This window comes from Durio zibethinus, chromosome 4 (genome assembly GCF_047325235.1).
Source record: "Durio zibethinus cultivar Kanyao isolate XHJ-2024 chromosome 4, ASM4732523v1, whole genome shotgun sequence".
Lineage (NCBI taxonomy): Eukaryota > Viridiplantae > Streptophyta > Magnoliopsida > Malvales > Malvaceae > Durio > Durio zibethinus.
Window position 1 is genome coordinate 33,732,954 of NC_143165.1, and position 18,866 is coordinate 33,751,819.

General features: G+C 28.0%; 1 protein-coding gene across 4 annotated transcripts; it reads left to right on the forward strand.

Moving 5' to 3' along the window:
• Positions 1-7,114: 7,114 nt before the first annotated feature.
• Positions 7,115-17,002, forward strand: LOC111288157 (flavonoid 3',5'-methyltransferase-like). 4 transcript variants are annotated; one of them, XM_022878930.2, is made up of 6 exons: positions 7,115-7,510; positions 15,292-15,325; positions 15,451-15,536; positions 15,887-16,031; positions 16,174-16,305; positions 16,712-17,002. In XM_022878930.2, exons 1-6 carry the CDS (start codon positions 7,251-7,253, stop codon positions 17,000-17,002), a joined length of 948 nt encoding a protein of 315 aa, XP_022734665.2. In that variant the 5' UTR covers positions 7,115-7,250. The 4 variants fall into 4 exon arrangements, with proteins under 4 accessions (XP_022734665.2, XP_089616114.1, XP_022734662.2 ...); XM_089759988.1 differs by lacking the exons at positions 15,292-15,325; positions 15,451-15,536; positions 15,887-16,031; positions 16,174-16,305; positions 16,712-17,002 and adding exons at positions 9,225-9,521; positions 9,615-9,718; positions 10,193-10,413 and having other exon boundaries at positions 7,140-7,730; XM_022878927.2 differs by lacking the exons at positions 15,292-15,325; positions 15,451-15,536; positions 15,887-16,031; positions 16,174-16,305; positions 16,712-17,002 and adding exons at positions 9,225-9,521; positions 9,615-9,710; positions 10,193-11,057 and having other exon boundaries at positions 7,147-7,730.
• Positions 17,003-18,866: the final 1,864 nt, after the last annotated feature.

The window sequence follows — 18,866 nt, forward strand, 5'->3', positions numbered from 1 at the left end:
AAAAGCAAAAGAAATTTTTTTTATAAATATGCTTTGATATTTAGTTGGATAATATTGTTTTCTTCAAGAATAGAACATGGTAGTGATGATATGATACAAAATGATTTGTTAGGCTTGCCATAGTGGTTGTATAATTTGAACAAAAATATAACAACTCATTACGTTATATGGCTTTAATGGTTATTTTTATGCTATATAATGGTTTTGTTTAAGATACCTTGTTTTTTGGCATTTACATTCAAACATTATAAAGTATAATTTTATACTTTGAAAACATAATAAAGCACAATAACACATAATTTGGAAAGGTATAATTTCATTTCATTTTCAAAATGTCACAAATTGCTTAGTTTCTAATATACAGAAAATTTCCATCACTATTATTTCAATATACCATAAAAAAAATGAGACCAACAGATGCTACATACAAAAAATTCCATCAATTATCATTCCAAAACTTATACTAGTAGCAGATGTTATATACAAAACATGATGATAACAAATGTTACATACAAAAAAATTTCATTACTAATAACAAATTCCCAAAATGCCGATAGTAGAAACATCACGCCATTCCTAACAATATTTATAATTCCGTAACTTTTTCTTTTCCTTTCTTAGATGTAGTTGCAACATTTTCTTGTGTAAAAATTGTAGACAACTCTAGAACTCCTTTGAAAACCTTTATAGATTCCTTTTGTTTTGACTTTCAGTCTGTTTCTGATTCCTTTGTGCCTAATAGTAAAAAAATTAAAATATAATATTACCAATCCTAATGAATAATATTGAATGAAAATAATTGATGTGCATTAAATTAGTTACCAGTAATCGATCTGTGGTAATGCATGAAGTAGGTTTTCTTATTTTTTTTCTAATAATTATCTCACAAGATCTAGTAGGCTTTATGAATAGAATTGTTTTAGTTAACATTATATAATTGTTTCAGTTACCAATATCACACTGTTATAGGCATTATGAATAGAAATATGATTAAAGTCTTACTTACATTGAGAATAGATAATCCATTATCAGGGTCTAGATATTACTTTTTTGATTTTATCTCAACCTCTTTTTAAATGGACATAAGTCTGTTTGTAGCAAATTGTAGCACATTGTTTTGGTATTAATAATTAACCCAATTATGACAAACTAAAATTTGACACAAATTGAAAAGTACATTCTTGTTACTGGTTGCAAATTTTTTATTTGATTTCTTTGCACAAGGTTTGAGAACCTTGACCACAACCCTACAACATTAATTAATATATTCAACTTAAAAACAAGTCCAAGCTTAAACATAAACTAAAATAATAATATGATAAATACCCACTTCATGTCCATGTCCAGTTATCAATATTATTTTGTTTCTACCATTGCCTATGCAATTGGAAACATTTGATTGTTTCTATCCCTTCATATTGCCATAAGTAACTGACCTTTAACTATTTTTTTTTTAAATTCATCAAAACCAATAATGTGTCTATAACCATTTAAAAAATTTTCTTTGATAGCTCCAAAACATGCATACATATTCTAAAAGACAGGTAATGAATCTAGTATTGGTCTCTAAAAATAATAATGATAATGTTTTCAGGGTTTGTACACTTCAGCTTATTTACGTAATCATTCAAAACTTTAAATTCTTCATTATATTTCTCTTTCATTTTTTTTAATAATCAACCCATTTGCTGCTTTGCATACACTAAAAGTTACAAGCATACCTAATTCTTTCCTCACTAGTGCTCTCAAATACCTAAGTTTAATAAATGGCATAGAATTAATCACATCTCCATATTTTCTTTCTAACCACATCTCATGTACTTTGACAATTAAGTCTTACATACTTATCATGTTCATTGTGTCATAATTTTTCTTATTTGAAGATTATACAATCCTTTTAAGAGTTACTTTATTATTTATACAAAATGACTTTCTTAAAATTTATCACATGATGATGGAAGTTTTAGATTAGTAAGGACAAACTTAGATTTATGAAAAATTCATCTTCAATTCATAACATAAAAGTTATCAATGCATGATTTTAAATAAATAATTCATGTATCAAACAATCATACATACAATTCATAAGTAAATAAAACTTATTTATTTTTGGTGACTACTATCATGATCATATTTTTGGTGGGAGTTATTCCTTTATGAATCCATATAGCCATCTTAAATGCATTTCATCACTCTCAAATGTCTTAAACCTCTCTATATCGGTTCCAATATTAAAAAGCACAAAATTAGTATAAAGGTTATTAAAAACAAAATATGCAAATCAACCAATCTTATTATTGTAGACCTTTTACTACTGGATAAGTCTAAAGATTGTTGGTATTACGATCACTTTTAATGAAGATGGTTCCAAGTCCCTTCCTTGTTAAAGTACATCCCTTATACCGGTTGTTAAATATTGGCTCCAAATGGAAAATCGAAAACTAAAAGGAAACGACTTTAAGTCATGTTATGAAAACACTTTCCTTTATACTTATTTGCCTACACCATTTCTTGGGAAGCAACAAGAGTTGTTAAAATAGTTTATGAGATACAATGAAGTATTGTTTGAATTCACATCGCATTAGTAAGATTTAAATCACCTAACACTTTTGAAAAGGCACAAAAATGTCTAGTCTTAGACTAGTTTATTGTAGCAAAACAAAGTCTAAGAGATTTGTCTTTTTTTTAGAGTGAAAGGAAGAAGAATTTGACAGAGTTTTTACACATATTTTTAGCATTAAAAACTCATTACAAAGTACTTCTAGCCATTTCTATTTATAAAAAATGAACCTAAAGATTGTGTCATTTAACTTGTGTCATTTCAATGAAGTAACATGTCTTTATATATTAAAGACACCTTTATGAATAATTATGGATAGAATTATTCACCTTTTTTATAGTGAAAGATCACTTATCTCATTCCAAAAATAATCATTTAAAAAAGTCACACTTTTTGGTCAAACACAATGATGGTATTTGAATTCCCTTCATGGGTATTGAATGCCTTAGTGATTTTCTATTGAATATCATGAAACAGTGAATGGGCATTCAAATGTCCTATGAGGGTATTTGAATACTGTCAAACAAAAAGTTGGTATTTGAATGCCTAAGAATGGCATTTGAATACCTTTAGCTAAAATTTCACTTTTTCAACTCAAACATTATTCCAAAAGATGTTTTATGCTTACTTAACTTTGATTTCTCATAATTTGTGATTAAGTCTTATGTTTAATCAACTTTCTTTCACTATTTTGAAAATATTTCCAACAGCTTCTAGGTCTAGGTTAAACTTAATTAAAAAACTTATAGATCTCACATGTATTTTTTGTTCTAATATATTGAATATTAAAATTGGAAACTTTAACATATGGTATCTAACATATTTGAGATTTAAATTTTAACATTTATAATATTTTATTTCCTAATTTTCTTTATGTAAAAAATCTATAAAACTACTTTAAAATTGTTACATTATATTCATTTAAAAACATATCAATATTGCTTTTGTAACAATAAAAAAGTGATCCAAAAATCAAAATAGTCAATACTATATCGGTGGACAAATAGTTTTTATTTTGATTTGGTATGTACAAGTATTAATGTGTTTTCATATATAGTTTTTAGTTTAGCGGTATTTTTACAATTTTCATATATATAATAAAAATGTTATAAAAATGTAAATATTAACCATTATCTAAATATATAATGAAAGATATTTAGGTTTTTTAATTAAAAAAATTATTTCATAAAATAAAATATTCCATGCCTTCTATTTTGTATTTGTATGTATGACATTATGCCTTAATTGATATTAAATTGTTGAAAAAATCAAAATATTATAAATTTAAAAGTATGAGATTTAACCAATGATTTTTTAAAATATAAAAAATAAAAATAATATATGCCTTAAAATTTAAAAACAATGGGTGCTATTTACCCTTATTTTATCTTTACTACTAGTAGTTACATAAATCACTGTCATTTATCCTTAATTAGTCATTATTTGTTAGTGTACGACTTGGAACTAATAAAGATTAATAGTAACTACTTTGATATAATATATATTATTAATTATAATCCTTACCTAAATAGCTCTTGTGTTGCATACTAATTACTAAAGAATTAAAATAACGTAAAATTCTTTTAAAATTCACTTTATTTAGATAAATTTTTTATATTTTTATTATATTTAAATAAGTTATTAATTCTTAATTTGCATCCAAATAAATTATTAATCTTTAATTTGTAATTAAATAAGCCTTTAAAAGTCTTTTGGTATGCGAATTTTTAGATTTCGTGAGAAAAAGTTATTTCGAAAACAAATGATATTGAAGGAGAATGTATAATTTTTTAGTTTCATTGATTTAAGAAATATAATATTTTTATATTTGATTTAGAGGAATGTAAAATTACCTGATAAAATATTTTATTATATTATCTCTAATGACACGTAATAAGACGTGACATTCATAATATGTTACACATAAATAATATGTTGTTTTCGTTGAAATTAAATAATTTTAAAAAAATTTCATATTTTCAACAAAAATAATTTTACAATTCTAATTACTACTTTTACATTAATTGTCCCTACATAAAGAAAAAACACATGCCGACCTTTTTATCTTATTAAGTAAATATATTTTACATTTTATTTTAATTTTGTCATGAGTAGCAATAAGGACTACATTTTTTTTATCTTAAAAACATAATCTTTATTAAGATTTCAAAATTTCGATAATAAAGTTTTAACATCTACTATGTTTTTTATATTAAAAATGCAATCTTTTGTTAAAATTTTATAATTTTGAAAACAAAATTTCAACATCCATTACTTTTTTTATCCTAAAAAATGGTATGTGGTAAAATTTAGAATTCCAAAAATAAAATTTCAACATTCATTACGTTTTTATCTTAAAAACACTATTTTTGTTAAATTCTAAAATTTCAAAAATAAAGTTTTAACATCTACTATATTTTTATATTAAAAATATGATTTTTGTTAAAATTTTAAAAATTTGAAAATATAGCTTTGACATCGATTATATTTGTATCCTAAAAACATAATATTTGGTAAAATTCTAAAATTTTGAAAATATAGTTTCAACGTTCACTATATTTTTATCTTAAAAATATAATCTTTGTTAAAATTTTACAATTTTAAAAATATATTTTTATATCTATTACATTTTTATTTTGAAAACACGATTTTTTGTTAAAATTCCAAAATTTTGAAAAAAAAAATATTTCAACATCTTCTACTATTTTATCTTAAAAACATGGTATGTGTTAAAATTTTAAAATTTTAAAAATATAATTTCAACATCCACTATATTTTTTAATTTAAAAATGTAATACTTGTTAAAATTATAAATAACGAAAATCATATTTATTTTATAATTTTAAAAGATTAGAAAGAATAAAGTATAATTTTTACTTTCTCTTTGAAATAAAAAAAATGCAGGAAGAAAATTTTTTTTTCATTCTCCCTTTTTTTTTTTTTTTCTTTTTTGACACTACTAAAAATTTTAAAAAATTTTAAAAATTATATGAATCAAAATAAAAAATCAAATTATAAAAAATAAGAATCTGACTAAAAATTTTAATTTTTTCACAAATCAAATGTTTTCTTAACATAAATCAATTATTTGAAGTAAAGACTCATTTAAATAAAAATTAAAAAATAAAAAATTATTTAAATATAATAAAAATATAAAAATTTATTAAAAAGTTAATTTTAAAATTTTTAATATTTTAGCCATACTAAAATTGGTGAAAGCCCTACGAACCCCCGAGCCACCGCCATGGCAATTAAAGTTAATTCATTGTATATACTACTAGTTACTATTATCAAAATATTGGTGCTGCTTTTCACCCACCAACTTTTTTTTTTTTGCCCACAGCTCATAGCCTCAATCAAAGAGCGATCCAATGCCACGATCATGTTTCTTTGCGAACGACGTCAGTTTTTTTTTTTTTTTTTTTAATTTCGAGGTCGAAAGATTGATTAATTTTTTATATTAAAATAAAATATATCATATCTCATAATTTAAAATAAATAATTATAAATTATATATTTAAAATAATTTTAATAAATAATTACCGATCAATTTTAAGTTTAACTTTTTTTTATAAAAAAAAATCTTAATTAATTTAATCATTGATAATATAATTTTGAAGTTTTTTTAAGAGTACAATCCTTTTTATTAATACAAAATTTTTTACTCACCCAATTTCACGCAATCATGAACTTAGTAACTCTTTTGCAGCCGGTACATCATGCCACATCATGATTTTGATGTCCCACCATTTAATGTATTTTCACCACAAATGTCATGTTACCCAAAAAAATCAAGCAAAATGCTCATTAAGTCAAAATATATCTTAAAGTTTAAAATTAGATTGTTTTGAATACAATACATGCAAATAAATAAATAAATAAAAGTGATATTATTTAAAATTTTAATAAAATCATACATAAATTTAATAAAAATTTTAAAAATATATTTTGTATTTAATATATAAATACAAATTATTATATGATAATTTTATTTTTAATATATATTTACCACGAAATAAACAAAATATAACACAAGGATGATCAAATTTATTTAAAATCTACTTATTCTAAGCATAATTAATTATAGAAAAATCAGAAAAAAAGTGTTACTATAAATTCATAATTTCCAGCTATTTCAAGTATAAATTTAGCGTTTCTTAGAAATTATAACAGTACATAAAATATTTATTTTATTTTATTTTATTTTTTGATAAAAAAGTTCAAAAAATTTTAAAATTATAATTTAATAATCATTTAAATTTTTATTTTTTTCAATCAATTAAACCATCAAATATCTATTTTTATTAATTAAATTTTAATTAAAAAAGTATTAATTTTTTTAATATAATTAAAGATTTAATTGAATGAAAATAAATGTATAAATATTTAATTAGTTGAATATATAATTATAGTTTCAATTGATTTAAATAAAATATTTAAAATTTGATGAATTGTAATAAAATTTTATGAATTTAAATGTTTATTAAATTTTTATTTGAAAATTTTTTTTAACCCTATGCTTTTATGCTTTTAAGTTTTTTGTTTTGTTTTGCTTCAATCATGGATAAATATGAGAGCTAAAAGACAATCAACGAAAACATTTTAAGACATGGAAGCGCAGTTTAAAAAACAGTAAGCAAAAACCAAAGGGAGATCTCTCTCTATCTCTCGAACTGCCCTTTTCAGAACAATGTACGGTAAATCTGCAATCTGTTTAACATTCGCCGTTCTCTTCCTGATTTCATGTTCAATCTATATCGGGACTGTTGATCTCAGATCACACTTCTTCCCCTTACTACAATCGTCCCCGGTTCCACTCTCACTATGTGCAACAGATCGTCCCCTCCGCGTTTACATGTACGATCTCCCTAGGAAATTCCACGTCGGCATGATGGATCGTTTGAGCTCCGAGGAGGCGGCTCCCGTGACCATGGAGAATTTGCCGCCCTGGCCCTCGAATTCAGGGATAAGGAGGCAGCACAGCGTGGAGTATTGGCTGATGGCATCGCTTATTTACGACGGCGACGGCGAAGAAGAGAGGGAGGCCGTTAGGGTTTCCGATCCCGAAACTGCAGATGCGTTTTTTGTGCCATTTTTTTCCTCGTTGAGTGTAAATACGCACGGTCATAATATGACGGATCCTGAAACGGAGGTCGATCGCCGATTACAGGTACCTAAAATGTTAATTGGTCGCTTTAATGCTTTTTTCGCAGTTGCCTTGTTTCTTTAGCAGCGTTTCACTCTGGAATTTTATTTGGAAGTTTTTGTTTTTAAATAATAATGTTATTAATGGTTTACTATGTTTGAGGAAAGGAAAAAATTACTTTTTTTTTTGTGATTCCAATTTAAATCACTTCTTTGGTTATTGAATTCCAGTAAAATGGGAGACTTTGGCTTTCTGGGAGATGAGATTAGATGTTGGTATCAGTGGAAGTTGTAAAAGAAGAGCATGTTAAGAATTTTAGGTACATTTAACAATTGATTATATGAAAGGAAATGAAGCTTTGGTGGTGCTTTTGACTTGTTGGAAAAATTGGCCAATTGTTTAGGAACTAGCATTGTGGAATGATAAATGGTTGGATTTTTCTTGGAATTGATTAATGAAATGTTGCTTTCAAACATCCATACACGTAAATAACTTGAGTTAATTTTTTGCTCATGATCTATCCAGTCCTTAGTCAATGTTTCCATTGATGGAAATGATTACTAGAGACCTATAGGGCTGTATATGAACTAAATATAAACGAACGAACGTATGTTTGTGGTTTATTCATTTATTTTTAGAGGTGTTCGGGCTTGGTTTATCTTAGGTAAGAAAATTGCTCTAGTTATTCGAGCTTGGTTTGTTTAAATGATAGGATATTCATGTTCGATTCATATTTGGTTCAATTAAGTTAAATGAACTTATTCATGAACATTAAACGAATATGTTCACGAACATATTCATGAACAATAAACAAACCATAACCAAACAAATTTAGACAAACAAATCCTAAACGAACTTAAACTAACATAAACAAACCCTAAATTAAGATTAGGGTAAAGGATAAAAATGTAGTTTTGTTATTATTGTTATAAATGAACAATAAACGAATGAATTTTAAATGAATTTTAAATGAACTTTAAACGAGTTTGTTTGTGAACATAAATGAACCAAACAGACCTCTATTCATATTCAGTTCGTTTAATAAACGAACGTAAAAATGCTGTTTGAAATAATTTGTTAAGCTCAATAAACGAATATAAATGAATAGAAACCAAACATGTTCACGAACGGTTTGTCAAAAACTTTATTCATTTACACCCCTAAAGACTTATGCATACTTCTTGCTATTATTTTGAATAAATGCTTATTATTATTGTCTTGATCTTTTTTTTTTTTTGGTTAAAGCAAATATTTATATCTTGTCTTTTACTATCTGCAAGCAAGCAATGCAAAAGAATTAGGACCCAGGTTGCTGTAAATATTATCATGCTTCCGTCATTAGGATTCTGTTATACTAAGATACTAATATGTGGAGGCAATACTAAAAAACTATTTTTCCCCACTGGTGGGGATGAGTTTCTCCAGTTTCTAATTCAATCTTTGAGTTTTACTTGTACCATACACTTCTATTGTTATTTGATATTTCAGTTTTCCAATGTGAATTGCTTCTCATTTCAGGTTGAGTTACTTGAATTCTTGCGACAATCCAAGTACTATCAAAGATCTGAAGGCAGAGACCATGTAATTCCCATGACACATCCAAATGCTTTCAGATTTCTTCGACAGCAGTTGAATGCATCTATTCTTGTTGTTGTAGATTTTGGTCGCTATCCTAGAACCATGTCAAGTCTAAGCAAAGATGTGGTTGCCCCATATGTACACGTTGTGGATTCCTTCACAGATGATGACCCTCTGGACCCATATGAGTCTCGAACTACACTTCTTTTCTTCCGGGGAAATACTCTTAGGAAAGATGTATGATAGTTCCTAAGAGACAAATATTCCATTCATAAAACTTCTGTTTAATCTGCATATTATTACACAACTTGAGACCATTTTCTGTTGCAGGAAGGCAAAATTCGAGTCAAATTGGCAACGTTGCTGGCCGGTAGTGATGACGTTCATTACGAAGAGGGTATAGCAACTCCAAAAAACATTAAAATGGTATGCTGGCCCTAAGATGTTTACTATTTTCTAGACATTCAAATCACAAAGTGGCGATCCTTCTTTCCAACTAACATTTTTTGGCAGTGGAAATGGACTTGCTTGTCAATACATGTTATGGTGGCTTTCAACAACCATGAGTACTAAGTTTAAGTTACCTTGTCTGCTTTCTCTCTCTCTCTCTCTCTCTCTATATATATATATATATATATATATATATATTTTCTCTTTGGATGTTTTGACATGGAGTGATACTTCTGGATCTTAGTTTCTGACAATAAATTTGTAATGAAGACCTATTAATGGAAACATTTTTTCACTATATAATGGTTACTGATTCTTTCAAAAGTATTCAAAATCTGAAACAAAATAATCTCCTTATCCAGCTGTAGGGAAACTTTGGAGTCATTTTGCATTTTTCAATAAAATTTTATGCTATAACTATACCATTCCCTTATTTCTTTCATCCTCTTTTGTGTTAGTCTACAGAAGGGATGCGTTCGTCAAAGTTCTGTCTGCACCCTGCAGGAGACACACCTTCATCTTGCCGACTATTTGATGCTATCGTGAGCCATTGTGTTCCTGTGATTGTCAGTGACAGAATTGAGCTTCCCTATGAGGATGAAATAGACTACACTGGATTCTCAATTTTCTTCTCTATGAAAGAGGCATTAGAACCAGGTTATTTGGTCAATCAGCTGCGTCAATTTCCAAAGGATAGATGGGTTGAAATGTGGAGGCAACTTAAGAATATTTCCCGTCATTACGAATTCCAGTATCCTCCGAAGAAGGAAGATGCTGTCAATATGTTGTGGAGACAGGTAAAGCACAAGCTTCCTGGGGTCCAACTAGCCCAACACAGAAGTAAAAGGTTGAAAGTGCCTGATTGGTGGCGGCAGAAGAGATGATTTCCGAATCTTGTTTTTATGATACTGTACACCACAATCTTTTTTTTCATTGACGGTGACATCTCATGGCGGGCAACAAGCAAAGGTATTCAGAAGTCACAACCCAACATCATGGGCCAGCTTTACCGAGCTCAAGAGTTACGATGATCCTGGTTTCAATTTTTTCCCTCTCAATTTTCCCAGCATTATAGTGAAGGCCGTCAGTTAAGATTTATTCCCAGTTTTTGTCTGGCAACAGCTTATAATGTTTTTCATCATATTTGATGGTGCAGAAGCGAGTTATAGAAAATGTAATGACAATACGATTTACACATCAAGAAAAATGCGAGAGGTTGTTTCGAATAGGTTCTAATCTTCGCATTCAAATATTGTATAAGAGTTATTCGTTTGAAGTGATCAATCTAGTTCATGTACCAGAGAAAACTACTACATTCTTTTATTGCCTTGGCGTGAGACCTTAAGAAAGATTAGAATTGATTTAGCCTGGATGCAATTTCAGTATTAAAGTCGGTGAAATATTGCTGTCACCTGGAAATTCTAGAACCTTTTTTCAACTGCTCCAATTGAGATCTTCAACGATCCGAACTGAGGATTTCAGTTGGAAGCCGTCATATTTCATGTAGAAAGTCATTCTTAGGCTTAGCTTTTATATATAAAATTATTAAAATGAGGCTTCCTCATCCCCATGCCCTCTCTGCTTCCATTTGATTGGATTTCAGCCATGAAAAAAACTTTGGGAATGTGACCATCCAACTCGTTGCTGACCAAAGTTGATTACCGACCAAGAAAACTTCATTACGGGTCAAATTTCTGATCGATCTGGGACATTTTTTTTACGTCTTGGCCAGCAAATGCTTCTGAAAGTCCCAATAGCCTACAGCGTGTTTAGCAACTTTGAAGACCAAAAGGATTAATAAAAGAAAAAAAATAATATAAAAACTTGAAAGTAAAAGCCGTACCTAAACCACTGTTAGACGTTTCCAGAAAAACCAGTATAGAACTTATAAAATTCAGAGGCAAATATTAATCCATCTCTACCACCACTTTTTTTTTTTATTTTTTAATTCAGAGGAGAGTGATTGAGTGCCCCTCTTGCTTTAATTTCGGATTTTGCAAATTAATTAAACACAAAACCAACAACAAATTAAAAAAATGATAATCTCAGGAAATTATAATAACTATCTTGAATTCAAAAAATAGAAGTGATGCTCCTTTTTCTAAAATTCATTCTGATCTTTGGAAGCCAACCCCTATTCACTCCCTCCAGAGTTATTGTTATTATGTGATCTTTGTTGTGAGGAGAATGTTAGAATGAAAGATTAAAAAAAAAATTCTCACGTCTTATACATTACCATAAATTGGGCACATAAATATAACCAAAAAATCTCTCTGCTCATTATTAATTAATTTTAAATTAAATACCCATAAAAAATTTAACAAAATTCACCAGAGACTAATCTTAACTTAAAAGTTTTAAAAAATAATAAAATAAAATTAATAGGGGGGTCTTAAATGTTAACATGCAAAGTAGTCTGACATGTTTTAAGTTTCTAAAATTGAAAATGAGTATCATGTTCGAGTTGTGTCCAAAAAAAAAAAAAGTTGTCTAGCTTGAAAGTTTTTTTCTCACGAGAGAATAAATATAGCACTGTAATTATAATAGAGTCGGATAACTAGCACTAAATTAATTATTCATCTAATTTTAAAACTTAATGAGTATAATTATAATAAAATAAAAATTAATAATTTCAATTTTATATAATAAAAAATTAAAAATTTATTTACATTTTAATGTAAAGTTTAATGGTTTATTTAGATATCAAGAATAAAGAAAAAGCCTATTGACTTTTTAGATAAACTAATATGAAACTAAAGTTAACGTTTAAACATTTCAATGCATTAAGGATAAAGAATTTAAAGATAAATTAAGAATTAAAAAAGTAGAGGAGAACACAATTGAGGGTTTATTCGGCGCACTTAAATCTAATCAAAATTTGGATGAGTTGGTGTAATCTGCGACTATTGCTTTTACTAACTCAATAAATGTCGATGCCATCTGTATCTGAATCGGCTGTTGAAAGTCTGTCTCGAGACTGGAGAGCCAGGGACGGTGCTATATGGTATTTGATTATTGAATGTCATAGCTGATTGTCCACATATAGATACTTATACACAATGATAATTTTTAAAATTAACCTACAACCGGCTTCACCGAAGCTTCACCGAGGTTCTAATACGAATCAAATTTCATCTTTTGGGATTCTGGGTTCTTCTGAAAAGCAAATTCTAAACCATGCATTTATTATGCATTAAACAAAGATAAGCCCACAATTTGTCTAAAAATGTGGGGTGGAAGAAACCTTGAGCTTTTGGATAGATTAATAAATCACTCCAGCCACCTTGATTTTGTGTTGTTGAGTGGTGTTGTCGCCTGCGAATGGATCTGGTCATGTGTGCGCTGCTTCGGTCAACACCAGCAATGTAGCAACCAGATTTGGTTGCCAACAGAAGCCCAAGAATCTGGAAAAACCAGATTTGATCGCGACGGTCCTTTAGTATCACGTCAATGACATCTGGTCAACGACATCGGAAATATTTATCAATTATATTTTTTTATTTAATAGGTAAGTTTTTTCATACTAAATGTTACGATGGATAAAAATAAAAGAATAGGGTTGAATTGACCCTAAAAAGAGATGAGAGATCAAAATGAATTTTATTAATAGTTTCAGTGCCAAACTTATCACTATGTCAATTAAAATTTGCTCTCACGGACAGATGAAATTGCCATTACTGCTTCTCTTTTTTGGCATAACCAAAAAAAATTAGGCCGAATTCTCACATATGAGGTGACTACTGTAGGAGCTGGATGAAAGTTCAAGCAATTGACCAACTAGGATCCATTCTCGAATTTCTAGAACAGGGATTTTATAAAATGTTGATAATTTTGAAATTTGTGATCCAGTCCAATAGCCACCAAACAGGCGGGAATCAGGGGCGGATCTACGTAGAAGCATGTGGGGGCCGATGCCCCTACTGAGTTCGTAAAATCTTTTGGGTTTATTATAAAACATATCAAAAGTTTTAAAAATTTAAAATTTTGCCCTTATAAAAAAATTCTTTGTGATCATATTTGCCTCCACTAATTTAAGGTTCATACATAAAAATTTTCGTTATTTATCTAATAATTAAACATTAACACTTTAACTGGTAAGCAATATCATTATAATATATATATATATTTATGTATATTTTCGAGTTTGTAAAAAATAAAATAAATTATTTTTAGAGAATTTGAAATTATTAAACTTCTAATTTCTTATAATAATTTATTTAAATTAATACAAGCTGATCTTATAAGGATAATGAGATATGGAGCTTGCACTACTTAAATGATTTAATCACTTTTTAACACAAAAAATAAAAAAAATGAAGTAATAAAATAAATAATCATCTTCATTCTTCTTTTTATTGTATGTAAGAAAAAGAATAATTTTTTATTTTGCAAATTATAATGAATAAAAATCAAATATATTTGTTTATTAAAAGCATATGATAAAATAAACATATTAAGAGTAAATAATAAAATTAGTCATGTTAATTTTTATTTCATTTTTTCACATATTATGTTTATCTTTAAGAATTTTGTAAGTAAAATTTTATTAAATTAATATTTCTATATATATGTGTGTTTATTATGATAGATGATTTATTTAAATAATGTTTAGACTATATTCATCAAAAACTATATAATTAATTATGCAAATATTATTTATATTGCAAAACAATTTTTTTCATTTATAAAAAATATTATACGTGTTAATTTTATTTGTAATTTTTAAAATTAATTTATATTTCAATGAAAAAAATTTCAAATTAACTTAAAGTATTTGTTTCCACTTATTATAAATCCTGACTTTGTCTTTGGAGTGAATGATTTGCAATTTAATTAATTTAATTAATTATTTCAAAAAAATAATACTTAAAAAATTTAAAATTTGAGTCAAAATATTTATAATTTTGTTATTAAATTACGATTTTTTATTTTAAATGGGACAAGTAGTGTCGTTGGAGATCTAAGGCGGCTACTGCTTTGTACACACATTTGGCGCAAAGTTGTGTGCGTCAGAGATATAGCCTCTCTTAAGTCGTCAACTCTTGGGCTTAGCAAACCATCTCTAGTATTTTTCTTTTTGTTTTATGCTAGCAGTGATTTTTGTGCCTATTTCAAAATTTTCTTTTCTATTGTTTGATTGATCATTACCACTAAACAATGTTTATGAAAGCAATAAGTTAACTTAAAATTGACATGTATGTTTAAATAATTTGAAGTTAATAACTATTCAACCCACTTATTATTATTGATGATATGATTCTAAGGGACCAAATCAACAAAATCAACAAAATCATCAAAGATTACCAAAATAATAAATCAAATTAGGAAGGGAGCGCTCAGTTTTATATTATAATATTATCAAATCTATTTGGGAGTCATGACCCCAGCTTTCTCCCTAGATTCACGTTTGTTCTAACATAGTATATTTTTCAACCACTACTATAAAATAAAATCACCTACTAACAAATTATTTGGTGGGTGCAACATTTCAGTATATAAAAAGAAGTGTCATTGAAGCCATATTGCAAAAGTGTTAAACCATGGCAGATTGGACCAGCAAGACCATCCTTAGAAACGATGCCCTTCTACAGGTATATCATATGACATGAGTTATCTGCATCTCTTCTTTTTTTTTCTTTTTCTTTTATAATTACAATGTCTATAATTTTTAACTTTTGGGGGGTAAAAAATAATTAATGCTCTCATCGTATTGCAGTACATCTACCAAACAAGTGCCTATCCCAAAGAGCACGAGCAATTGAAGGAATTAAGAGAGGCCAGTGCCAAGAAGTATAAAGATTTGTAAGTTTATCGTATTTCTATTGTTTTTACCTTGATATAATATTCTTGTCAACTCTATCTTTTTTGTACCCGGTGGCACATCTAAATGGGATAGTAGGATATTTATAGACAACTCAAAAATTAAAAAATAAAAAAAATTGGAAAAAAACAATTGTTCAGGACATGCTCAAAAATTTTCCTTAAACATCATATTCGTTAATAAAATTGATAAATTGTTTTTAATAATATTATAAGTGGATACTAAAAAATCTTGAATCTGCTGCTATTGGTACCAACATTATTTTGGAAGAGAAATTTAGAGAATATAACACATTCAAAAATGCCATATATGTACTTGATTTTCTATACAGGAGCGTCATGAATGTGCCTGTTGATGAAGCACAGTTCCTATCTATGCTTCTGAAGTTAATGAATGCCAAGAAGACCATGGAAATTGGGGTTTTTACAGGTTATTCCCTGCTGGCTACCGCTCTGGCATTGCCCGACGATGGCAAGGTATGATTTTATGTTATTCTTAGCGATCACTCTGTTTTTCTCTTTTTGTTGCTTATACTTGTCGTTATTTTTTTTTAGTAAAATGATCTTGCAGTGAGCTGATTTGATTCCTAAGTGCCGAAGTAAATCATCATTTTGGCAGGTAATAGCAGTTGATCCTGACAAAGAAGCCTATGAGACCGGATCAACATTTATGAAGAAAGCCGGCATGCAGCATAAGATTAAATTCATCCCATCCGATGCCTTCTTAGTTTTAGATGATCTGATAAAAAATGTAAGTATATGTATCATCATGCTTAATTAATAAGAATTTAATCCTCTATATTAAAGTGAAAATGAACTCGAAAGTTAATCCAATTGATTTATATAATCATTTTTAAAAAATAATATTTTACGAATTCAAATTCTAGCATTTGTAAGTTTTTTTTAATCCCTAACCATTATTTTATTTGTATTAAAAAATCTCACATTTATTAAATTAAAAATAATCAAAGTACATAAATTTAACAAGAACCTTTTCATTTATTATCATTTGATTTTAAATTAAAAGCTCATTTAAAAATTTAAAATTTAACACCAATTGATAATATATATATATATATATAATAGTGAAAACCAAAATTTAACTAATGTGAGATTTTCTTTATTAATAATTGAGTCTTGATTTTCAAACTTTGTAGGGGGAAGAAGGAACCTTCGATTTCGTATTTGTGGATGCTTATAAGAGTGATTATCTTAAATTTCATGAACTGGTCATAAAATTGGTCAAGATTGGAGGAATAATAGCTTACGACAACACTTTATGGTATGGCTCGGTAGCAGAATCAGAGAAGGAAGTGATGGACGACCTAATTAAGAAGTTCAGAAATTTTGTGATCGAATTCAATAGCTTTATTGCAGCTGATCCTCGAGTTGAGTCGTCGATCCTTTCCATTGGCGATGGTCTCACTCTCTGCAGGCGTCTCTACTAAACAAAAACCTTAATTTGTCAGCCACAGCCACAGCCAGTGTTGAACTCTTCCATGCTGGTGAAGTTGCATTTGATGGTTTAATAAATTAAGTTGCATATTGATGGTTTAATTTGTTTGAATAATGTTTGACAAATTCATTAGCATGGCTTTTGTTTTGAATTTGGGCATTATCTTGTGGAATTGCATTTTGAATTGTATTTGGGTTTGTTGAGTGAGAAAAACTGCATAATTATTGGCAAGTTTTATATATAGAGAAATGAAATGGTAACTGGACATTGATTGTCCACGTTATAGCTAAGTATTCCTTTCAACAATGTTTTTTAATTTAAGGGATAATGTCCCATATAGCCCTTCAACTACTATATTTGTTCTAATGTGGTACCTAAACTAAAAAAATTTCTTATTAGGTCCTTAAACTCTCTATCTGTGTATCAATATAGTCTAAAACTTAACTCCATTTGTAGCTTTGCTGACTTGGCCATTTTAGCCAATAAAAAATTGACATCTAGGCACAAAATGACATGTCATCTTAAGTGGTTGATTACATGTCATGCTTATAGGGTCAAAAAATTAATTAAGTAAAAATTATAACCCTAAACAATTACTAACACTACATTGAAATAAAAAAAAAAATGTTGAAATCTCATTTGTCAAAAAAAAAAATCCCATAATTATTAATCTGTCAATAAAAAAACCCAAACAATTTTAAGAATTTGATGGAAAGTATGTTAAACTGAAAAATTTTAGGTTAGATTTGATCACAAAATCTCATCTAAGTATTGGGTTTCTTCGTTGGAATAAGACAATTCTGGAGCATCGATTGACATAAGGAGATTTAGAGAGTATTTGGATTCGATTTTGTGGAGCATAATCAGAATTGATTTGGAGATTGAATCCCTTGAGGTATGCTGAATTTTTTATTCACTAGTTTTAGGTTTTCATTTTTTGAAAATGGTGATTTTTTTATTTCAAATGCTTTTTTATTCAAGGGTTTAGTTTAGGGTCATATACATTTTTATGTGGGCATAGCATTTCTTTTGGTCAATATTTGCATGTTGGACTCTGTTTTTGGATGTTGCAATATGGTCTCAGTTTGTCTACATTATTATTTGCATGATTGTATTTTTTATATTGTTAAAGTTTGGTTTATTCTATTTTTATATTGGGCTTTATTTGGGTTTTGAGGATGGGCTTTTATTAGGCCATTTTGGGTATTCATTTAGGGCCCACACAACAGATCTCACTATAGGACCACATTAGGCCTCCACTTAAGCATTTGAAAATAGACCGTTAATAAATTTGAAAATTTGATGATTGAAGCCCAAATACAAAAACAAACTCAATTTTTTAAAAAATAAAATATCTTAGATAAAATTAGGCATCTACAGTCACAATAAAAATTTGTAAGAATGTTAAATTGAGAGCTCTAGAAACCATTAATTGTAGATATCATTATGAGTTTTTAAGGTTGTTTGATTATGTTACTATTCTAAGAAAGGCATATCGAAAAAGACATGTAGATCTGGTGGTTTGAAAGGCCAACACCAAACCATGAACCAAGGTTTTTAAGGTTGTATGTTTATTTTTATGCACTTGGGGAAGGGTTAAAGAAATACTATAGGCCTTTACAATGTGTAGATGGATGTTTTCTAAAAGGACCTTTAAAAGCCGAACTTTTAATTGCTATTGGTAGAGATGCCAATAATCAAATATATCTTATTGCTTAAGCACTTGTAGAAGTGGAGAATAAGCATAATGGTTTCTAGATAATTTGAAAGTTAATCTTGAAATGAAGGTTGGTGCTAGATTCACTATCATGAATAACAAACAAAAGGTATGTATGATCTTTCCAAGGTTAGTCATA